Source organism: Morchella sextelata (genome assembly GCF_020137385.1).
Source record: "Morchella sextelata strain SCLS chromosome Unknown scls_3, whole genome shotgun sequence".
NCBI lineage: Eukaryota > Fungi > Ascomycota > Pezizomycetes > Pezizales > Morchellaceae > Morchella > Morchella sextelata.
The window spans coordinates 1,009,287-1,033,809 of record NW_025408618.1 but is presented as its reverse complement, the minus strand read 5'-3'; the positions used below and the strand labels follow the sequence as shown (position 1 = coordinate 1,033,809).

The following is a 24,523-nucleotide window of genomic DNA, read 5'->3' as shown; positions in this document are numbered from 1 at the left end:
AAACCTACTGAATTACAACGTCTACCACACCTCCCATCCCCCAACAATAAATACACAAATAAGAAAGTAATAATGTCTGCAAACTCCCCCACCCTGGGTCCATCCCACGAAAACCTGCAAGAAGATGCGGCGTCCCCAATAATAGCATCCGAGATACCGGCCGAAGACACCACAGCGACAGCCCCCGAATCACAACAAGCTTCGCGGCCTAGCCATGCGCCAACTGAGACAACGGCTGTGGAAGGGAATCCTGTAACAACAGCAGACGCAACTATAGCAGCAGAAGCACTGTCAGCTAACCCGGCCGTCGCACCAACTCAACCACCTCCACCATCCTCCGTTGCCTCCCACCAACCTGTAACCACTGCTACAATAGCTCCTACAGACACCGCCGCCGCTGCTGCTGTTGTCTACACACCATTGAAAGATATGAAGACAGCATCATCGCCCATAGAGCCGACAGTGGCGTCACTGTCAATCACATTACTGCTCATCTCGGGCGTGCGCCATCAATTCGTGATGGACGAGGCGTATCTAACGCGGCACTCGGTCAAGACTGGAAAAGAGGCTCTGAAGGATCCGTTCGAGATGAGCGTATGGCAACTGAAGGAGTGTATATGGAAGGATTGGAAAGAAGGTAAATGATTAACCGACTTCCCCTAATACTTTTTTCTCTCTCATCCGCCCCTATTACGGGAAGCTGATTGTGTGCAGAATGGGATCAAAGGCCAGCTAGTGCCATGTTCATAAGGCTTATACATTTCGGCCGCATGTTGGAAGACAAACATCCTCTCAAAGGTACACCCTAATTCTTCCCCGTATAGAGCTTCGGTTTAAACAATCTCTTCCCCCCCCTCCCCCCCCCCCCCCCCCCCCCCCCGCGGGTGGCCGCTCGGGTGCTGACTGAAGCTACAGACTGCAGGCTCAACCAAGACACCCCGAACGTCGTACATATGACCGTCCGTCCTCCAGAGGTTGGTGACGATGAAATGACGCAACGGAGCGCAAAGGGATTCGGACACAATAGGGAGAATGGCAATAGCAGTAGCTCTCCCTCATGTAGGTGTGTCATATTGTAGGGACGGGAGCTAGAAAGGATATGCGAAAAGCGCATGATCCATGGCTCATTTATTTTCATATCTGCTCGGACAACTGGGGGACCCGGACGCTCGCTCTTCACATCTCTCTCTTTCTCTCATTCGCTTTCTTTTGTCCTATCTTGTCTGGGGCCTGGTATCGATATCTATCCGGCGTCATTGTTGTTTTATGGGAGAGCAGTAGTTGCAGTAGTCGGGGTTGGGAAAGGCAGGGACGGGCGGGGAATTGTGCATATATATCGCTTCCTTTTCTTTCTTTTTCAATTTGCAGATGTTTTTTTTTGCAATGTTTTTATTCTTTTTTTTTTCTTTGTACAAGGAGTTTATTTTTTTCTTTTCTTGTCTTGGTAACTAAGGTTAATTGCGGTACGTACGGTTCTAGCTAGTGGGGTTACTTTATCAATTCTTTTTTGCTCTCTCTTTACTCTCGCACCCACTCTACTCGTTCGGTTTCTATTTTTCCTTGCATCATGTGCGAAAGTAGTTCCTTTTCTACATACCCTCATGTTCTCGTATGGCTGCTATACCCTCCCTGGGTTCCCCTCTTTGTGTCCATTGCGTTTTTTTCGTTATCGTCCCGCGGCGCGCAGAGGATGGGTTTTTTTAAGTTGGGTTAGACATCTGAAGAGCGAATTCCAAAGGTTTAAAAAACAGATGCGACTCTTTTTTGTGGGGGATGCGCGCGCGAGTAAGGCATGTGTTTTTATGCATGTAGCAAGTGGTAGCGGGGGCGGGAGTGAGGACATGCTCTTCTCCACTTTCTGCAGCACCAGCTTGGCTGCTTATGCTGTGTGATGGCACTGATTGGTGGGGGGAGAATTATATAGTGCCTGGCTGTAGGCACTTTAGTAGCATGTAGTACCTACACTCTATCTACTTTATGTAGGTACTTTTCCGTGTATAGTGTGTAGGGCACAGATATCGCTATGCGAAACCCAGGGTAAACAAACCAATAAACAAACAGAAAGACGCGTGCCATGCGTTAAGACCCTGCTTCAATCTCACGGATTAATCCTGTTATGGAACTTACCGGGGGGTTGCGTACTGCAGCAAGCAGCAGCAACAGCATGCGATGGTTTGGTCTGGTTTGATTTGGTTTTTTGGGGTGAGAAGCTTAAGTGATGTGATACTGGGCCTGGCGTGGAAGATAGCATGGGCATGCTTCCTCCCACGTTGTGATCTGATCATTGCTTTTACTTTTGGCATCATGGGGACAGTTTTTCTTGAGATGTGAGGGGAGAGAGGGGGAGGGGGTTGTGCGCCGGTCGATAAGGAAACACCAGGCACAATCACCAAGATACCAAGAGCCCTTTACACATGTATTCTCTTGGGCACGCTATCATCTGACGGCGATTGATGATGATATCAACAAAGTTGTGTTCATTGTTCATTATTTCTCCTCCCAGTTTCTCCGCATTTCCCGAATCCTGTTTTTTTTTTCCGGTGGCCCCCAAATTGCATTGGGTAATACTGAATAAATGAGACCTAGCTGGAAATAAATCCGGGAGTTCGGCAGTATAGATGTGTAGGCAGAGTGCCCAAATGCAGGCAAGCCAGGGTCGGTCGGCATCGGTGATAGATGAAAGAAGCCGTTATTGAAGCCCTCCGAAAAAACAAAGCTTTTATATCCATCCCAAGTGTTATTATTAGTATTACTCCTCCACTTTTACCGGATCAACTATCCCAATGACCAAGTTCACAAACTCGTCAACTTCGGTGTTATCCTCCCTTAACCGTTTCAACTCTCCTACGCCTGCCTTAACTGCCCTCTCCTCGTTCCAGGGACGCCGGGTTTGTTCGAACCCTCCTCTGCCACCGCGGCCTCGTCCCCTGCCTCCTCGTCCGCGTGGGACAAAGTTCTGAGGTGGTGGTTCGAGGGTTGCTTTATGGACGCTGAGGAGATGTTGGCGAAGGCTCGGGGACGCTAGCATTTGCTGGACTTCGGGCGACGAGAGTAGTGAGGCAAATTTGCCTGTCTCTATAGGCTTTGGGGCCGGCTCTGGTTCGTCATCTTGAGCTTTCTCAGCGGCCTTTGGCGCCGCAGACGTAGGTTCGGCAAGTTTGGCCTTCTCGTGTTGGACTTTATGTGGCTTGTAGCAGACAAGGGAGCAACTGAAATCGAGAAATTAGTTTTGGACCGGTGAAGGCGAGGAGACATTGTGGGATCGGGTCGCGTACTAGGGAATCTCGCAGGATGGGCATTTATATTTCGAGGGGGCCTCGTTGCAGATTCCGCAGAGTGCCATGATTTGTCGCGGTGGTTGATTGAGGAAGGGATCTCTTTGCATAGCTGATTAGATATTCGGAAAAGCTAGCCATACTAGTTTGCCCTAGCCCTACCATAAATTAAAGGCTTGGCTGAAACACTTGAATGGGATTTGTAGGATCTGTGGTTTTGTAGTAACTGTGAATCCAAGGTAAGCGTAATAAGAATACTGATGAAACAGGGTTTATGGGATATATAAGTTATAAAGTTATTATAGCCAGGTTTCTGTTGTTTTTTATTGAAACCTTTGTCCCCTAGTTCAGAGTAGGTATCGTGTCATCTTCACTAACCTGCTTTTCGCCTTCTCCGGAGGCCTCCAGTGTCATCTTCTGGGTTAGGGGTCTCATACGGAAAGAGCGGTTCTTAGGACAGTGATAGGTGAAAACTAGAGTACATGTAATTGGGGTCTTGGATATTGGAAGCTGCTAGAAGCACTTCTTCTAAAAAAAAAACTTGGGAGCGAATGAAAGAGCTAGAAGCCCTGAGTTGTAATCATAAAAGAATAGAATCCAGGTTATGTAGATATCCTTCAATTCCTTAAGGTTGTCCCATGATATGTCACATCGTGACATGGTGGCTGGACAAGATATCTTGAGTGGTGGAACACAAGTCTTCTTTACTCAACGTTATGATAGGACAATTGCGATCATGAAATAAGGAAAGTACACTCAGCAAGATCTGATAATTGGTCTCGATAAAGTGAAGATGCAGCTGGTGCATGTTGCAGATGCGGGTAGTGTGGCAGGGCGTGGAATGTCGTGACTGGCACAGCCACAGGGCCGGTCGTTCCCCGTGGTGTGGAACAACAGGCCAACCCCCACCACCAACAGTCGCCTCAAGCATCTTCTCTCTCTCTCTCTCTCTCTCTCTCAACAACTCTCCCTCAGCTCTCATCAGATAGTCCTTCAAATACAGTTTCCTCCTGATAATATATCCCCCTTATCTCAGCTATACAGTCATTCAAGTATCGTTCAGTAGATCACAGTCATCTAAACCCATCTCCGCCGCTTCCAGCAATTCTCTCCACTCCCTCCCCCGTCATGGAATCTCCAGTGCGACGGCGGTATGAGATAGAGGAGCTTAAATCACTACAGCACTCTCCACTCGTAAAGAAACCTGATGGATTACCGCCAATGGAAGAATGGATGGGGTAAGCTTTGTCTCCCTTTTTTTTTTTGTTTGCCATCTCTTGTTGTATCTAGGGTCGTGGTGCTAACTAGCTTCACAGGCCTGCCCCCGCAGTTCGACCCCAAACCACACGCACACGCACAGATGGCGATGTTCTGGCTAACAGTACTAACCACGACGATTCTGTCAAAGGGTATTGTTGCTTTCGCTCTGAGTGCTTAGCCATATGTTGAAACCAAACTGAACTGTGGTAACTTAGTATTTCGGCAACACGCCGGCCATCTATGTTCGAATCTCGGCACGTGTCACGATCGTCAAGTATGCCTCTCATATGAAGTTGCTATCTATTTTTGTGTTATTTTGCTGATATCTTATAGTTCCAGAAGACATGATCCTCGGGCCTCCGAAAATGATGTCGTTTGCGTCATCATCCTCGGCTCGAGCAATATCCGGCAAGTTTGACCAAGATGGACTTCATGCCACCTCAATAGCATCTCCAGTATTTGCGGAAGAACGAGGGGAAAGCCCTCATTTTGAACGGTTCAAGATTGAAAGGGGGGTTCGCTCGGGCGACAAGGACAGAGGGGACAAGGATCGCGGCGGGGATCGTGTCGATATGCGGGGTCCCAACCACATCAAGAGATTTAGAGACGATGGTGAAGGTAGCGGGGAGCGAGGGAGTGGCGGCTGGACAAATGTTTCACGCCAACCGCGCAAGAGCTTTGGTGCCGAGGACGGTGACCGTTTCCGTAGGGGTGTTGAAAGAGAGAAGCGGGAAACTCCGTGGGATAAGGACCGTCCACCAAAATACGATAACTTTGGTAGAGATCGAGATCGTGAACACCGGCCAAAGTTGAAAAGAGATGAATCTAGCTGGTTGCTAGATGACAATCGTGGGGGAGACAGGGATCACTATCGTGACCGTGACCGCGATCATCACCGTGACAGTCACCGCGATGGTCACCGTTACAACAATAGTAGGGCTGAGAAGGACCCTGAATGGATGGATTCTGGGCCAGGTAATGAAGATAGGACAGGAGATTCTAAACAGGCACATTCGATGGAGGAATTTCAACGCTGGAAGGAGAGAATGAAGGCAGGCAATGCACCGCCTGAAGAGAAAAAGAAGGCAGACTTGCCTGCCGAAGAGAACCATCAAACACCACCTCCAAAAGAAGAAGTGGAAGCTAGGCCTACAAAGGAGCACGAAAGTGCAGTTATTGAAGGTATATCAGAAAGTAATCATGCAGAGAGACATCTATTAGAAACTAATACAATAAGTAGAACCGCAAACCGCCCCGGCGGTAGTAGAAAATAACGTGGACAGATTCTTCGGATTCTGGAGCACTCCTGCTACTAAAAGCGCTGAGCAGGATATAATGAACCCTATCAGGCAGGAGCCCAAAAATCCAGTGAAATCTCGCTTTGCTGCAATTTTTGCCCCACAGGACGAGGTTGCTGCGCCTCCGGTAGTTGAAGCCCATAAGCCTTCTCCAAAATTGCATGCTCCGGCAAATGGATCTACTTCCGAAGATAAAGAAGGATTCCAGCGTATTTTAAAGATACTCAACGGAGTCAATATCGGAGAGAACACAACCCCGATAGCCGTACAGGCCCACGTACCAACTCCGCAAATCCAACGCCCCATGCAACGTAGCATATCCCCTATCACGTCAAGCCTTATGTCTCCTCCTCCTGCTCCAACACATCAGCAAAATCAAGGAAATCCTGGGCTTCGAAATGACCCCAATACAGACTTCCTCATGCGTCTTATGCATCAGTCGCATCAGTCACAGCAGCAGCAGCATCAGCAACAACAGCAGCAGCAGCAACAACAACAGCAGCAACAGCATCAACAGCAACAGCAGCAGCAACAGCAACAACTGCAGCAGCAGCAACAGCAACATCAGGCACAGCTCCCTCCATCAATCTCTCCGCTGCACCAGCACTATGGAGGGCCGTCTCAGATGCCTCCGCCGCCTCCAATCTCAACGAGCCCCCATAATTATCACAGAGCAAAGAATAACCCTCTTTCGCCCGTTTTCGATGACCCTGCAATCACCGATTTTAGAAGACGTGACGCCAGTCCCATCTATCCTAGGGGGCCTCCACTCATGGAGCAACATGGCCCTCCGGCTAGCTGGAATCCTCCTCAACAGATGTCGCAGCCGCAACTCCCCCAATCGCTTAGGCAAGTGGCCCCACCTCCAGGACTCGCAAGGAACCAGCATCATCAAGGTCCTCCCCCACCTCCACCTTTCCTTGGACCACCTCTAGGCGTTAATGGGCCCCCGATGCCATTTCAACTTGGCCCAATGCCAAACATACCACCAAATTTCGGTCCGCCTCCCCCGTTCTTTGGTATGAATGGACCTCCTCCTCCACAGATGAATGGGCCGCCACCTCCAGGGTACCATATGCCGTTCCATCACCCTCACCATGAACCACCCCATGGTCCCCCAATGGGGCTTCACGGTCCACCTTTTGGTTTCCCTCACGATGGAGCCAAGAATCCTCCCCATCCTCACGGGCCCGGTAATGCGCGATTTTCTGCTGAATCTATCCATCGCCAGATTCGCTGACAGCCCTATGGACCAGGTCTCTAATGTCGAATTCTATGGAACAATGTGACCGGTATTACGAATTTACTAGGCTCTCTCTCCTGGGCCTTTACTTTTTCATATTGGGGGATACATTAACATCGTCTTCCTTTCTTCCGTTCTTTCTTCTTTTTGTTTCTTTCGATGCTCGTGTCAGTACTCAAGCTTTCTTCAGCTCCAAAGGCGTCGTGTTCTCCTCACATTTCCACTATTTCCATCCCTGCCCTGTAGTCATGTCTTGTTACCATGTAAACATACTTTCTGAATGCTTTGTTTGTCTTGCTGATTTGGTTTGATTTGATCTGGTTTGGGTTTGGTGCTGGTTTTGTTACCATATGCTTTGACTTCTGTGTGCTTTATTCCCTTGGGTATAGACGGACGGATGGATAGTTTATATTCTCGCTTTCCTTCTCTGTCTCTATCCCACCTTGCTGCTATATTTGGAATTTTGTGACTTGTCTTATACTTACCGGTACTCCTTTCTCACTGTTCTCGTTTCTCGCTATTTTAGTTTCTTAAGGGCTTTCATTGTTAATTTGCATTATTTACTTTTGTTACTTTTTAATGCAGGCACTTTCTCTTCAAAGTTGAAATTAAAATTAACCCCCTTGTTTTTCCTTTTTTCTTTTTGTGTTTGGTCGGATTTTGTGCTTTATCTGCTTATTACTCGGGGACGGTACTTCTCTACTTTGTGCCCGCATCTTACATTTATGGCACGGCCTCTACCTCTGTAATGTTGGTATGGAATTACGGGGAACTAGTTTGGCAACGAACAAGAATTGAAATGTTATGCAATATTGAGCGCCCTTTTTTTAGATGAGGAATTACTCGATCACGGGAAATCACTCGCTTAAATCGAAGTTTTGTGGAGATCCTTCCTAAATTGTAGAGCAAAGTGCAATCTTTCCGGCCGGTCAATCTACAGTGGTAGAAAAGACAGGTCAAGAATTCCGCACATGATACTGTGGTCCCTCCAAAACCTAATCCTGTGTAACAAAAGATCAAGATTAGATTAGATATTTGGTGCCAAGCCCGATATCGGAAGATGGGTTATCATTCATTGCTCTTGATAGTAGGCGTAAGGATCTTGGCGCTGTTGAGTTTCAATATCTGAGCTCTGAAGCACTGCGCAGATACGCATGTAACCTGGCTGGCTCGTGACGCAAACTCAACTCTCGATAGTCGATACGACTTCTCCACGTGCTAGATTTCGGCTGTCACCAAGTTAACACTATATACCAGTGCAAAGGCGTTGGTTGTTGGGTCAACTAAAATGCTAGACATGATATGGAGATAGAATCTGCATATGCGATACCCCATGGGCCTGAATGAGGGTATAATATCGTCATCATTGTTCAGAGCATGCAAGCCTCTGCTAGATTCCGGGACTGGGCCATGCGCACGGTTTCGGTAAAGGCCAGGACCAACCTGCTTCCTGCTCAACTCCGGCGTGTTGGTCTTGGGGGCGTCGTGATGGTGTCTAGTACTAAATAGAGATGAACAGCCCTCTCAGATTTTTTTGTTGACCAACTTTACACCCTCCGAACCCCCCCCCCCCCCCCCCCTTTCCGCTTTCCGCTTATTTTCTTATTCTTTTCTGGTATGATGGTGCCCTAGCACAGCTCAGTTCCATCACTACTGTAAAAACCGGACATAAACGAAGGATTGTGATTTGGGTTTTGGATATGAGGGTTGTGAGCTTTTACGGACGAGCCTAGATTAATGCTTGGTTATATCCGGGTCGAGCAGGTCGAGCAGGGTGGGTGAGTGCCTAAGCGCCAAGACCATGGCTTTGTGGCATAGGGAGACCTAAGGTGCTCTCATTATATGCAAATGTATATTACACGTAAAGATTGGGCCTGAACTCGGGTTACCCCCAAAACAATTTCCCCTCCGATTTAGTACTTCCGCGAAATGATTCCCTTCGGCTGAATTCCAACGGTGATACGCACAACATAAATCCCTTTTCCCGTGGCGGAAGCAAAGGGACACGTGTATCTCCAGCTCGGCGACTGGACTTACCTGTATGACCCGAGACTTGATCAGCTTCATGGATGCTCACTCGAGTATATAACGCTAGTTCTGGTCGGTAGTAGCTGTTTCCCCACGAGATTTCAGGGCGTGTTTTGCACTTTTAAACCTAACGGCTAGCTCAGAGGCCTACCAAAACTCATCTATTTAACTGGAAGTGGCAGTGAGGCATAAGAACTCTTGACTGGATAGCTCTGTACGTTTTCATGAAATATCAACATGAGAAACTTTTCTATCTTCATCGCAACTAGGCTTTCCTTATACATTTAGTCTTACCAAATGGGTTTGATTGAGCCTTGTAGCCGAGGGAATAAGAGGTACACATGTAGTTAGGCGCCATTCTTTGTGCTGTTCATTCCCGTGGTCTCCATTATATCCGTTGAGCCTCTATTGAAGCTCGCATATATATAACTAAATGGTTGAGCATCTTAGTTTTTATAGTCATCCGAAACGTTCATTACGATTATACAGGTCAATCAAAAATCTTACGTAGCATTTAGAAAGCTTAAACAACTATCCCATGTGATAAGCAAACCCAGTACCGCCGTCTGACAGGGTGCACAGACCCTTGTTCCGAGTACCACATATATATATCTATATACTCCCCCTCTTTCCTCTTAACTTCTTCATCTTCTTTCGGTTTCTTGAAAATACTTGAAAATGAGGTTTTAGTCCATTTTCTATAGAGGAAAGTCAATCTGCCTGACAGAAGACGATTACTCACTTGATTTTTGGTACGTTTGAGTGGCTGAAGCTTCAAGGTATGATAATCTCTGTTGTACATTTACCACAGCAATCCATGAAGAGTGTGATTTGATTTGATGAAAATTCATTCAACTGGACCAGCTGACTTTACTAACCCTCGAGCAGCTTTTGCAATGGAAGCTTCGATGATTAAGAGGCCAAGGGTTGAATTCGGGTATTACTCTCCTTTCTCTTATTGCCTCTGCAATAATTGAAAACGAGGTTTATCCTCCTACCCTTCTTGAGAGAACGACGACCTGTGGAGAAGTATTAGACAAGAGACGATTACTCTCTTGATCTTTATAGGTTGGAGTGGCCAAAAGCTTCATGGTATATGATGTAAACAAAAGTTTGATTGCACTATATTTTACTAACCCTTTAGGGGCTGCTGCACCTGACGAGAAAGGAGATAAATTCTCACTGGACTCTTGTGGGCTGCTTGATTAATTACGCATACCAATACCCCAAGGTGAATGGAGGCCCCTGCCTTGGACTTTGTTGTACCATGGAGGAAAAACAAAAATTTATTAGTGAGTTCTCTCTTCAAATATCTTGTGTGGTCTTGTGCTAATATATCAATAGGTAAGAATACTTTCAAAAGGCTAGAGGAGCTTTAGTAAGTCCAGAGCTGTCTGGAAATTCTGCGTCAAGCTGTAAGTATGCATTTCTCCCGAAGTAACTTGACGTGTTTAGAGGATGTAGCTAACTAGTTGGCGTCAGAATTTTATATTATTCTGGGAACTGTCTTAGAAACTGCCAAAACTTCCCAAAGATCGGGGGCTTAGAGTCTCATATATGGAGGCTCGGCAATCCATCAGCGTTAACGCTCCTAGGCCCCCCAGCTTGCGAGTTCAGCAGCTAGTCGGGTCATCCCCCAGCAAAAACAAGAAACCGCAATATTGGGTGCTTTCTGGTCCGCAGCTTCCATCAACCACCAATTCAACCTTGTAGCTCACTAAATTGTGGTCTCCGGCCACAATTTCCCGCTCATCACATTGTGCGGCAACAGCGAACAAGAGTCGATTCGATTCTGTGGAATTCGCCAAAACGGGATTCTTCACAGTTCTCCTTCTTTCTACACCTCGCGAATATCCTCCGCTCCTGTGCCTTTGGCACCTGACCACTAGAAGGCCTTCTCTACTAGCTGTCGACAGTTTCCAACTCGTGGGTACTTATACAAGAGAGTTGCCTCAAGAGGATATATGAAATCCCTAGTTATCTTTGTTTTTGATTAAGTAATAAGTTAATATCTTCTCTAGTATTATATATAAAACTGACGTACCGTTCGTTTAAGATAATCCAAGAGATATCAGCAAGCATTCTTTGAACCTCGTAGGGAAACTCGTTGCAGTTTCCTCTTACCCAGGGCTCAATTACCCGGGGATAAAATGACTCTCTTGCAACTTGTGCCGCAAAAAATACAAAGTACCGATTCTTTCTCGTTTTTACACCACGCCTCAACATCACCATCATCTCGTTTGTCTGGGGCTTGCGCTGGACTCATCTACATTTCTTCTGATCAGGCTATGTCTAGAAAATCTTGTAAATACGAGGGATGTGATGCAAGTTATTCATCGCTAAAAGAAAAAACAGCTCACATAAGGGTATTTCCCCCTCAACACCGACCCTTCACTGATTATTAACAACGAGGAGGCATATCACCAAACTGAACTCAAAACCAAATCCCGTGATGGAGTGGCATTAAAGGCGATAAAGAACATTGCAACTGGGCAATGATTGTGTACTTGTTGTGGATGGATAGCCTCGAGTGGTGAAACTTTACGGAAACACTTAAGATATAGAGATGCTATCCATCATGGTTAATTACCTGCAGTCAGCGTTCTTGTACTGTGTTTACGTTCGTGCTGGTAAAGGTTGTTCCAAATTATCCATTGCAGTCCGAGAGCTTTTATATGACTGCTAGTTAGCGATCACGCAAGCTTTCTCTTTATCAGTACGATTTCCAGGGCGTTAAGAAGTGCCGTTAGATATATATTGTCCGGATCTCCGATCCGCCAATTGAAAGCTACAATTTCTCTAGGAACAATCGTTAAAGACCATAAAGATTGAGCTTTCATTCGGTTTGATCATCATCCATGCTGTAGATCGGTAACTCTTTTACTAATTCCCAAGTTGACGATCCAGAAAGTGCAAGGTATTAGTGTCTCCGAATGTGTCTTGGCACAAATATAAAGTACATGCCAAGACCTTGTCTCATTGGTTGCTCCAACGACATCATGTACCAGCTAACCAATCCTAGGCAGCAACTAACCCCACTATCGTGAGAGTAATGAAACCCTCGCGTAGCAAAACGTATCAATTTCGCCCTTGAGAGGCTAGTTCGCTTTTACCTCCGACAAAGTACACAACCTTCGTACGGACGACTGTCGAATACAAACCCTGCCCGATAACTTGAAATTTCCTCGGAGAAAGGGCGGCGGAGAGCGATCCCGCAGAGCATATCCTTCTGACGAGGCCTCCAATAGACCTTTATGAGGCCAGATTATGACCCCAGCTGGTTCAGGGGGATCTTGATGGTAGCGAATTCAAGTCCGTTCGTGGAATAAGCGCATCAAGGTTATCTTAAAATAATGAAGGTTTTCCTGAGTGAAATGTCTGAAGACGAGATCAGGCCAGGTATAATCAATCTTTCTAGTTCCCATTTCTTTTCGCCCTCAGTTCGGTTAGAGAATTGGCATCTTTACGTCGGTTCTATTGAAGTGCGTGCGAAGAATCTAACCGGAGCAAGAAACTCCCATGGGCGGCGCTCTTCTGAAAGGGCTAAAATCTTTAGCTTTGTGGATGGGAACCTATCTTAGCCCATGGGACTTGGCCTGCGGGGTTCTCCTGCGGGATAGAATACCCATTTGGAGTCCTATGATTGGATCTAGCTGAATTAGAATAGTGGTGGATAAGAGAGGTTACGTTGATCCTTTTAAATGGTTGAAATAATGGCTGGGATGGTGCTTTGACGATAGCGATCATGAGTGTTGGGTTGGTTATGGTGAAGAGCAAGCTGTGGGGGTGAGAAGAGGGATTACCCTGGTACGGGTGCAGAGTGAGGGTTTTTGTGGTGCCAAACTTAATGTTGTCCATCGGATGTGCTGGAGCCAATGCTGCCGAGAATACCGTTATCACGTCGAGAAGTCAAACTTCTACATTTAACTAACATGATAAGACTTTAATGACAATATAGATAGAAAAGATCAAATATTAGTATTTGCATTGTGAAATGCCTGTATGCATAAGCTTTTTGAAATATGATCGAAGCTAGGTATTGATCTACTTTCTCTTTTTGGGGAACATCAACTTGATCGGATCATTAACTTGCAGCTTAGATGTCTTACTTACTACATGTAAACCATGTTCTTTTTTTTTTTGACTAATCGCACACACGGTAACAATACGGCGCAAAGTTTTCCTACATGTACTGTGTGTGATTTTGGGATGAAATCCCACCATATATATATATGTATATAAGTGTGTATTCAATAAATGCAGTCTGTTGTTGATTGAAATACATGTAGCTGACCGCTAGTGAATGATCGGCTACACGCATAATATTAAAAGATTACAGAACCTTTTGAATCTCAATACACAAGATACATGTATGTGTTTGCATCCTGCCCGTGAGATATAAACTTATACGTACTGTAGAGTACAATTTCATGCATGATGTACCTTCCGCACCATAAATAATCAGCCAGATGACTTCGGCGAGATAGAACACAAATTGTTTCTGAATTGTAAGACACTATGACCCGAGGTTTGCATAGCCTAAAGCACCTCTTCGAAGTGCCACTCGTTGTTGTAGCTCTCGCCTGTGCATGGATATGTGTACCTTGCTGTGGTCCAGTTGGCCTGTGTAACATTCCACCCCCGTTAGACCCGCGCTTTGGTTATGCGCCACTTTGCATGCGGCTACACTCCCGGGAAGTTTGCACGTCTTCCTAGAGGAATCGCGACTTCCTCAGCCTAGACAGAACCCCATATCCTCCCGATTTTTTCTTCGCGTCAACACGTCCTCTACGGGGAACGTGACTTAAGGCTCCTCTACGCGTTCTCGATCACCCCACCTTGCCCGCCACTTCCGCCTCCTCTCGACGAACATTGAGTGAGTCGTCACGGCCGCGTTTATGACAATCCGAACTCACGGCCGCCGAAGGAACCAGTACGAGTAGCTAGGGATGAGAATACATATTCAGGTTCTGATTTATCGATAAACAAACCTCTTCAAACCTACAAGCCTTCCAGTCCTTGTCTACCCCACCCCCGGTCCTCGTTTGTGAGGTCAAACTACACGAAACATATCCACAGATCCGCACTTTCGAGACGGGCCTTAATTCACGAATCACGGACCCCAATGAACGGCCTACCACCCGACTTCTATCTCCCTCCTGCACAGGGCAGATCTCAGCTACCCCCCATCGATGTCGATGATGCCCTTCAGTACACACCTCTCTCATCAGTTGTTCCTTTGTCCGCTGGTAATTCATCCATATTTTTTCCCTTGCAGTCCTCGGGGAAGAAAAAATAGGAAAAATAAAAAACTAACGTCAATATCACAAAAGAAATAATAACCCTTCCGGCACTAACATCCACCGGAGTATCCTCGATTTATCAATCCGAACCAGAACGCCGCCATATTTGCCAAACCTTGGACAACCTTGACAGGGAAGCAGGTCATGATCCAGGATCAAAAGTGGTACGGAAGTACTTGTCGGATATAAGCTCTCATATTTCCACATCTGGCGGTGGTACTGAATTGTGAGTTTGTCTATGGAAGCAATTGAATTGATAGGTGGGTTACTGATGATGCTGCGTGGGGCTATAGTCGTTTCAAGTCACTCGGAAAGGGAGCGAACGAATGGTCTTCTTCGAGAGTATCGGTGGGAGTGCAGGGGGGTATTCTCAAACATGGAAAGATTGGGAAGTTCGGGGAAATGGTGTTGAATAAGAGCAATGTGACTTTCAGATGTAGGCATTCCCAACATGGGGATCATTTCCATTCTAGAAAGAATCGAAATCCAAAAAAGTCCATGATTTCTTCTTCACTGCCATAAAATTGTCTAATACTTGGTGGCAAACTGCTAGATCCAATATCCTCAATAGGTGGTCCGAAACCGGCACAACAAACTCATACACAACCACCGAGTCATGCCCAGAACCAGGCACCGAACTATACCCCGAATTATGATCCAAACTATCCCCAGAATAATTATACCCCGCCGACACAGAATTTTCAAACGCCACACAGTTATAAGAATAAGAACCGGCTTCCTGCGGCAACACCTCAAACCCCTAGTAGTACATCTGCTGCGGTGCCATCCAACGGGTTCCACAAACCCAGCCCTATACAGCAAAACTTTCATCAAAAACAATCTACTCCTGCTCAAAACTACCACCAGCAAGTCCAGGCCCCAAATCACATACAACTCCCGAAAATAGAACGGCCTATCCAGAAGAGTGAACCCCTCGAGCCCGTCAATGGTGATTATATTCAATCTCCTACAGCGCCTGTAATAACTCAAAGAGCCGAGTTTGTGAAAATACCCCCACCACCACCATCATTCGACCGCTCACAGTACGTGAAACATACCGAAATCGAGAGGAAAGTCCGCAAACCAAAGCCTGTAGGGACAACCAGTACATCAAAGTCAAGAAAACGCAAACGTTCTCATTCCGACGCGGAAGATGAAGAACGGTTGGCTTCTGGTGTGGACCAGAGAGCAAAGGCAGAGAGTTTATTGAAGGGGCTACAGAGTTTTATGAATTCTATCTTCGAGGCTGAAGACAATCTTTCTCCCGATACCTCAGACCGTGTGGTGGACAAGAACTCAAAAATGTGGATGACGAGTACATTGGGCGGTGAGTCGCCATGTTTATCGACGGCAGTACAGACCAAGCTCGAAAATGCCATACAGAGGGTCATTTCTTTTGCACGGTTTGGGGAAATTCCCGTGGATGATTTGACGAGGCTACAAAAGATCTGCGAAAGCTCTTTGAAACTGGCAGAGAACACAGATGTCATGGTGAAGGAGGAGGAGAGCGAACTGGCCACCCAAGAATGGCTAGAAAGGGTAAATATTATTGACAATGGGCTCAAAACTGCCAAAACAGTGCTACGCATCATGGTAGGTGGAAGAGAAGAAAAGCAGATATATTCCGAGGATCTATTAGCCGGAGTTTTATCAGTGCTTAAAAACCTCATTGAGACAACTGTCAATCCCATGATTGAGATGCGTTCAACAGGCGAGAAGCTGGCAATTTTCAAAGTAGCGGCGGCCCACAAGAAAATCCTTGGAGGACTATTACACGAGATTACGAGTGTATTCGCACTACTATCGAAACTGCTTGCGATGGAGGAGGTAACGGAGGGAACTATCACGACAATGGAATTTATTGCAGTCTCGGTTATCTTTATTGAGAATGCTTCAAACGAGAAAGATTCAGTGTTTGGTGTTCAAAAGGTTGAAAGGTTCCGGGTTGCAGCAATGGACGTACTGGCAAAAATATTCGCAAGGTATCCAGATCAGAGGACTTTCATCTTTGATGAGATCCTTACAAGTCTCGAAAAGCTCCCTGTTAACCGGCAGAGCGCACGCCAATTCAAACTCGTTGAAGGAAAGAATATCCAACTGGTAAGTGCGTTGATTATGCGCCTTGTACAGACCAGTGGGACCTATCAAGGACGCAAACGAAAACAAGGCTTGGTCACAGATGAGGATGGCGAGGTAATACTAGAGAAAGATGAAGAGGAAATCCAAGAATCTGGAGAAGGAATTGAAGGAGTAGATCGAATGAACGCAGTTGACAGACTACACATGATGTCGAATCCACTGCTTGATTCTGCGCAGAAGAATGCAGCATATGTCGTTAACTTCTTGGTACAGCGGGCGATGAAGTCGACCAAGACAGGGGATCAGCCTTATAGAGTTCTAATGGATATTTTTACAGAAGATTTCATCGCTGTTCTAGGCTCGCCGGAATGGCCAGGCGCAGAGTTGCTACTGCGGTCCATTCTGGGAAGCATGTGTACCATTGTCGATGGGGATAAGCAAACTGCACCCGCCAAGTCTATGGCCTTGGACCTACTAGGCCTTATGGGCAGTGCAATCTGCGATGTCGTCGTTCACCTCCGGGAGAGTCACCGCAATAGAGAAAGCCTGGGTGACTCTGCAGATGGTCACATCGTTGGATTAACTGAAAAGTGCCTAGAGAGCAGTATTGGCGGTACAAATGGTGGCAATGTACCGACTGCCATTGAAGAGGAACTGATTGACTGGGAGGGCCCATTCAGATACGCCCTTGAACACCTATTACAGATGATGTCATCCGATGGTAGCTTGCAGAGTGCTTGTGGATATTATTTAACTGCCTGGAGCGCACGAATCTGTAACCTTTTTGAGAAGGTTGGAGATGTAGTGGATGAAGATGAGGATGATGACGGGATGCGGGATGAGCTTGTGAGGGTGGCGGGAAATCTGAAAAGGATCACGTTGGACAAGAGCTGGATCGATGATGATTTGTAAATCAATCCTCTTCTTTTAAAGGAACAAAGCTGATTCCGTTATTAGTGATGTGGAGAAGATATCTCAAACGGCCATCAGGCAGGCATATGTGCTAACGGTCTTACATATGCCTTTCTGCATGAGCTTTGAACACATCCTCAATCGGTTGCTTCGATCAGTCGACGATAATCAGGCCACGACTAGGAGTAAGGGCTTGAAGGCTATTTTGCAACTTTTACAGAAGGACCCGGGGATTTTGAAGCGGCCACAAGTCGTTCCGTTTATTATCAAAAGGTTAAAGGACCCGTCCCCCTTGGTCAGAGACTCAGCCGTCGACCTCATCGGGAAGTGTATTCAACTGCAGCCAGATCTTGAAGATCAAGTCTATAAAAGTATACTCGAACGTGCATCTGATGCTGGAGTCGGCGTGAGAAAGAGGGCGATGAAAATTCTCAAGGATATATACTTAAGAAGTAAGAAAGAGGTTGTCAAGGTTGCCATTGCAGAGGCCTTAGTGCAGAGAATTAAGGATAATGATACTAGTGTTTCGGTATGTCACATTGTCACTATTAAGAATATACGCTTATTTTATGTGTAGGAATTGGCAAGGAAGACCTTTGAGGAGATCTGGATAACGCCCTTCTATGGCCATATTGGAGAGGAGGAAACGGAAACTGCGCAGCAAGTTCAATCAGAAATTAGTCCACAGATGAAACTAATTGTCAATGAAAGAGTTTCAGTCATTGTTAAGGTGGTGCAGAAGGAGGTCATGTTGACAGTTTTACATGATGTTATCAAGTCTCTGTTGCACTCAGAAACGAAAAACTGTACTATGAACTTTAGAGTTTGTAAGACAATGGTCGGATCAATGTGTGATGATCTTCTTGACCGGCAAGGCGATTCTGATAAGGTGGGTTACTTGATTTTCTTTCTTAATCGGGGATTCTCACTGATGTATAAATAAATACAGGCCGAGAGACAAAGTACGCTACAAACTTTGACAGTGTTTGCTCGGGCAAATCCAAAATTGTTCACCCCCGAACAGCTTATAATGTTGCAGCCTTATATTGAGAACTTGACGGCACAGGACGATCTCCATGTCTTCCGGTCCGTCATCGTTATATTTAGATGTGCCTTACCGGTCCTATCAAACCTACATGTGGGATTTTTAGCAACTGTTCAACAGAGCTTGTTGAAGAATCTATCACGATTGCCTTCACCGGTAGGTCAAAATCTACATACAACTTTTGAAAAATGCCATTGACAGATAGAATTTTAGGAATTAAAAGAAGTAATTTCCTGTCTTTGGACTATCAACGGGGTGTTGAAGAACCCAGAGCGGTTGATTCGAGTGACAATTTCCTGTTTAACAAATATACTCAAGTCGAAAGGAAAGCCGATTGAAACAAAGGCAGAAGCGAACCGATTGGTCCGGACACTTCATATTCTTGGTTTATTTGGGAAGAACTGCAACTTCGAGAATGAGACGAAGATGTTTAAGGATGCTTTTCCGCAGTGGAAGGGCCCATCGGTCTCGGGCTTGATTACGGATACTATCATCCCTTTCTGTGAACCGTCGATAAATTCTTCTGTCAGAAAAGCTGCACTGGAAAGCTTATGCCACGTCTGCCAAACTCATGCAGTCCACTTTCTAAAGCCGCAGATTCTGAAGGCATTTGATCAGGTCTTTGACGTTGGTGATAAGGATCTCATGAACCTTGTTCTTTTAGGAATCAAAGGTTTCCTTCAAACTGAGGAGAAACGAAGTGAATTCGGGGCCGTGGAGGCTTCGGGCAAAGGAAAAGATGCCACTGGCGGCAGCAACGAAGAAAACGGGAGGTTAGATCAGCTAGCTAATGCAAACCAGAATGATGGCGTAAGCACCAGTTTAGCGCAAAAATACCTCAAGAATATCATTCAAATCTCAATGGCTAGTCAGGATGTGTATGCACTCACGGCAACAGAGGTGATTGGGAGTATTTTGAGGCAGGGATTGGTGCATCCTAAGGAGGTTTGTCTTCAGAACATCCAGCTTGATAGACCGAGTGCTGACTGGTGATTACAGTGTGTGCCTGCATTGGTTGCGTTAGAAACTTCGACGAATCCTACAATTCAAGCTATTTCATTTAGGGAACACCGAACGCTACACTCGAAGCACGAGACTATTGTCGAAAGAGGCTACATGGATGGTGTGAAATCCTGCTTCCTTTACCAACGTAACGTTATTGGAGATGGGTCCGGTGCTACAGCGAACCCATTCATGTCGAAAATGAGGCCGCTCTACGAGATTGTCAAAACAAGTCGTAAGGTCCGGAAGAAGCTTTTGGGAAACATGACCATGAGCGTCGATTTTGAGCCTACAAAGCTGGAACTACCAAATCATCTCGAATATTCGAAATTTGTTATTGAGAACTTGGCGTTCTTTGAATACGGAACACTAGATGAGCTTTACCAAGTCGTGACAACTATGGAACGAGTTGTCGCTGGTACAGGGATGACGGTTGCGCATTCAATAGAGACAGATATCTTTTTCATCAAGATCGACGTTCCAGAAAACGAGAAGAGTGCAATGACAGTCGACCCAGAAAAACTGAAGACTCTTTCTGCGGCTGCGGGGATTCTTTCAATGCTTTGGGAAGCTCGAACGTACCTCCGGAAACTCTATGCATTAAACGATAACAAAAGCCGCGACTACAAAGCGAACAAGGTCAACGCAAAAGACATGAACAAGGCACCAAGCCGTAACACGAATTTTTCGGCTACAGGAGTCTGGCAATCCATTAGAGATACAACGCGAAATCTTGAGACAGATGAAGGGAGGATGAGACAATGCAGGGAGTTTGTGGAGACTTTGAGTGTGGATAACGAGTTTAAACTCGCGGCGGAGGGAGAAGATCTAGATGATATCGATGCCACCGGTGATAGGATAACTCCCGGGGCGGAGAGTGATCATGAGGGTGGTAGTAATGGCGTTCACGATATAATGGGTGCGGTTATGCTAGGCGGCCATGCCGGCGGTGTTCCGATGACGCCGAGCTCGAAGGGTAAAAAAAGGAAGGTCCCGGGCAACACTCCGGAGAAGGGTGTCGGGAGAGTCAAGAAGAAGCCGAAGCCGAGATCAAACAAGCCCAAAAAAGAGTAATCTGGCGACGGAAAATTGCGGATCAAGAACTTCATTTGGTATTTACGTTTTTCTTTCCTTACATAGTTGCTCATTTAAGTATCTATTTCGCTGCAGCTGGCGTTGGAGCTAAATTTCGTTGTAGATACTACATGTAGATTGGGCTGGACTGAATTGCTCGTTTTTAATTCTTTCTTTTGTAATTTCATGGGAGGGGGAGTTATCTTTGTTTCTATTTCTTTTGTCTTATTCTGAAGTAGCCAAATCTTCGACGGGTTGGATTTTCCTTTTCTCCGATTCTCCTACTCAACTGGTTTTTTTTTTTTTTTTTTTTTTACATGGCATTTCTTTCTACTCCTTTTATGCTGGTTATGCTTTACTATACCACGACCTCTGCCTGAGATAATGAAATGTGGAATGATGATGTCTCAAAAGCACATGTGGTTTATGGTTCGTATATGGGTGTTTGAATGCATTAGGCGATAGATATGTACGTACTCACGTTTACGAATCTCGTCACTGTCCAGTGATAGACAGCATAGTGGCTATAGTGCTTGCAGATGAGGACGAGTCACGATAACGAGGGCAGGTCTACACAATGCGCTCTACTCTACCTAAATACATGTAGTCTACTCTACGCACTCGTACTCCAGAGTACTTGCATTCTCGTACCACCCAACTAACGCCGAAACGTTACTATTACTACATGTATATCGATAAATACATGTATCGATAAAGCTTAAACCCCACCCTCGCATCATCCCTCGCCAGGCGATTCGCGCGCGGCACTCCCAACTCGCAGTAGTAAGTGCAGCAAGCACAGTGTGTAGTGTAGATCCCCCCCGAACCCCGCATCCCCGAAACGCCCCCCAAAACCCAACCCAACCAAAAGAGAGAAATCCCAACCCAACCCAGCATAGCATACATACCGACCTACTCAATCTCCTAGCTCGTGCTATGCCCTAGATAAAGTAAAGCAGATCGTGATCACACGATACCGATATATATATATCTCGCTCCATTAAGCTTTAATTAAGCCTCAAAGCCTTATTTGATATTCACTGTGTGTTTACTAATCCACCCGTCTTTAATTATATATTACATTTACTTACCCGCTCGTACCTATGTGCATCCAGCGAGATTTTAAAGTAAGGGCCAATGATCTCCCCGCGTTTGTACGACCCATAAAAAATTCCCAACTCGACCCTCCCATGGAGAGAGATTGCAATCCCCCGAACACCCCCGCACCTGCAGGAAGGCTTGAAAAAAAAAGTAGCCTGTATACAAGAACGGGGGGTAAAGTGGTGGAGGCAAAAACAAAATGTCGTGTATGGAGAGAGAGAGAGGGAGCCAGAGAGAGCCAGAGAGAGAGGGGCGAGTGAGGCGCATCTAAACCGATCCTCCGCGATCGATAAATCGTGGATGAATGGAAAAGGCATACCTACCCGCGCTATCGCATCCCAATAGTTTCCGCACCATACCGAATCCACACACACCCCTCCTCCCCCGCGCCCTCCTCCCATTTCTCCTCCTTTTCATCCTCCTCCTCCATACCTCCTCCCCCCCCCCCCCCCACCCTAGAGGTGGTTTGGTTTTTTTTTGTTTTTTTGCTAATGGTCAGATTTCGGGGGCGTTATCTTACATGTCTGAACTGGACTGAACCTCAGGCTCGGAGACAGACAAGACACTGTACTGGTCCACACTGCTGCCGCTCAACAGTTCTGCAGGTGAGGAGGGAAAGGGTCAGAAAAAGCAACACGTTCCTAGATCCTGCTGCCTGCTGAGTAAGGTAGGCTACCTCGTGGGAGACTTTCAAACTCAGTTAATTCTCTAGAGAAACAATCGATGATCACGATTGCATGAGTTACACCAGCGCATAACCTGTCCAGGTAGACGGGATTGGTGCTGAATATAAGTGACCCGTCAGGTCGGACCTTCCTCCCCCCCCCCATTAGACGCCGGTTTACAACTTTATAGCGCCATCAAGCGCCTAGGGGTGGTGACTTAAGCGGCGTCATTGAACTAGCCGGTGAGACTTTGTCCATGGCCTTGTGTGTGATGTGTGGGTGGGCGTGATTTATGGGAGAGCAGCAGTTGATGTCATCTGCAGTTGAGACACGATGTAATATTCAGCCATCTGAAGATGTATACATGAAGAAGCAAAAGGGTGGGACGGTGTTTGATTGTTTTGCCCCGTCAACGTTTGATGTTTGTTGACATGTAGGAAGTAAGGGGTGATGAACGGATAGAAGACAGAAGCACATACATCCAAGTACACAATTGGTTTGGCGTGTCCATCCACGATACCCGCCCGTCCGCTGTCAACCAAACCAACCTTATCGCCCAGTAGACAAGCACTTTGGTAGGTGGGCAGTGAGCACCAGCTAGGTAGAGTACACTGCAGCAGCGGGTCCCTCCGCTAGCTGACCCCTCTAATTACTCATCTCTTGAGTCTTCCATCGTTACCCTCCAAAACCCACCCCTAACCTCCAGCTTAATCCTTCTCCATCTGATTTAGGGGGAGTGAGTGTGCAAAAGTGATCGACACTCCCGAAATCCCGAAACACCGACCGACCGACGTTCGGAGGTCCTGTTATGTAGTTCCCGCCCCAGATTTTCGGTACTACCGCAGCCAGCTAAGGGCCCGTGTGGTGGTTTTGTTGCTGCTTGACGCTAAAATAATTTTCCCCGTGGCGCTCTTTATTTGGATCGGTGGTTTGTGCGTTCCCGTTCTTGTACTAGACAGGACAGGGACAAGGATGGGCGTGTTACTGCTAGAAGAGCACTGCTGTCTTGACTTCGGTGCTTTGTCTTATCGATGTCCTCGGTACTTTTGAAGTATTTGGAAGAAATGTCGTGACGGTGATGAAATTTATCTCTTGGGGCGAGAGAAAACAGGTATGTTAAAGCAGACCAGGCCAGAGGCAGGGGGGAATAATGCAAATCCCTTTCATCATGGCCTGAGATCGCCCAGAATCTCAGGGGAAGAAGCCTGAAGCTGTGTTGGGGAGAGAGGTTGATAATTTCCTTCTCGAAGCTGAGATGACGGATGATAACAGATCTGCTACGCCGTTATTCATCACCGTAGATCACTCGGACCCATTTCATCCGCCCAGCCTAATTAAAAAAAGCACTACCACCAGCTTGGTAAGTCATGAACGTTCGGAGGTCTCATCCAGCTCGATCTTGTAGTGTATAAATATATCCATATACATTTAAGAATTATGATATCTCCCCGAGACCAAACTTCCGCAAAATCTGAGAAAATTCGTTGCGAGACAGCAGGGGTATAGGCCAACCAGAGGCAGTCTAGCTTTGGACGTCAATATGCAAGTTTCGGTGTAGAATATCCCTGCTGCTGCAGCGCTCAGATTTTACGGTTCTGTTCTGTCAAAAAGGCTTGTGAGTAGTTGTGAATGGGGCCATGGGCATTGGCTTTGATATATGGGTAAACCTCAGTAGAATAAAAAGAATATATGTACCTTAACATCGAGTTACACCGCCACCATCTCTCAGCATCTATAATATAGGTTGAAAGAAGAAACCTATTTCTCTTCCATTTACCTACCAGCGAACAAAAATCCAATCCGCGGAGGAAGAGAGGTAAATAAAGTTGAGGCTCAAAAACAAGCATTTCCTTGGCAGCGCCAGCAAGCAGTGGAGGAACAGCACACACACGACCATCAGTTCATCTGCATCTCCATCCCCTGGGAGAGATGTGAGATGAGCTGCTCTTTATGTGGCCCCTTGTTACCGCCCCCCCCCCCCCCCCCCCAAAATCTTCGCCGCCAACGGCGGTGCAGGAAATTCTAGACCCCAGACGCACGCCCGCCCGCCTACTGCGGCAATCGCGAATCTCGGTTGTGGACACGAGATACATTTTCGCGGTACGATCAGACAAAGTACTAGCGTGGGGAAAGATCCTATGGGAAGAACGCATTTGGAAGGAAGGAACGCAGGGGAAGGGCAGAAAAAAAGAAGAATCCCTCGGGGGCTTTCTCCGAGGCCGGCGCCGGCCACTCTTT

The 24,523-nt window shown here is 46.5% G+C and overlaps 4 protein-coding genes across 4 annotated transcripts; 3 read left to right on the top strand and 1 right to left on the bottom strand.

Annotated features, from left to right (window-relative positions):
- Positions 1 to 72: 72 nt before the first annotated feature.
- H6S33_009098 (uncharacterized protein) lies at positions 73 to 1,079 on the top strand (the record flags this gene model as incomplete). Its single annotated transcript, XM_044840456.1, has 3 exons — positions 73 to 637; positions 715 to 798; positions 916 to 1,079. The coding sequence occupies 3 exons, from the start codon at positions 73 to 75 to the stop codon at positions 1,077 to 1,079; spliced, it is 813 nt and encodes a 270-aa protein (XP_044697913.1).
- A 1,670-nt stretch (positions 1,080 to 2,749) lies between these two features.
- H6S33_009097 (uncharacterized protein) lies at positions 2,750 to 3,385 on the bottom strand (the record flags this gene model as incomplete). Its single annotated transcript, XM_044840455.1, has 2 exons — positions 2,750 to 3,209; positions 3,276 to 3,385. 2 exons carry the CDS (start codon positions 3,383 to 3,385, stop codon positions 2,750 to 2,752), a joined length of 570 nt encoding a protein of 189 aa, XP_044697912.1.
- Positions 3,386 to 4,403: 1,018 nt separating this feature from the next.
- On the top strand, positions 4,404 to 7,073 carry H6S33_009096 (uncharacterized protein; the record flags this gene model as incomplete). Its single annotated transcript, XM_044840454.1, has 5 exons — positions 4,404 to 4,513; positions 4,592 to 4,684; positions 4,751 to 4,809; positions 4,869 to 5,717; positions 5,776 to 7,073. 5 exons carry the CDS (start codon positions 4,404 to 4,406, stop codon positions 7,071 to 7,073), a joined length of 2,409 nt encoding a protein of 802 aa, XP_044697911.1.
- Positions 7,074 to 14,229: 7,156 nt separating this feature from the next.
- H6S33_009095 (uncharacterized protein) lies at positions 14,230 to 20,519 on the top strand (the record flags this gene model as incomplete). The annotated part of the gene is made up of 9 exons (XM_044840452.1): positions 14,230 to 14,353; positions 14,438 to 14,633; positions 14,701 to 14,843; positions 14,961 to 17,394; positions 17,444 to 17,927; positions 17,976 to 18,287; positions 18,348 to 18,599; positions 18,657 to 19,388; positions 19,443 to 20,519. The coding sequence occupies 9 exons, from the start codon at positions 14,230 to 14,232 to the stop codon at positions 20,517 to 20,519; spliced, it is 5,754 nt and encodes a 1,917-aa protein (XP_044697910.1).
- Positions 20,520 to 24,523: the final 4,004 nt, after the last annotated feature.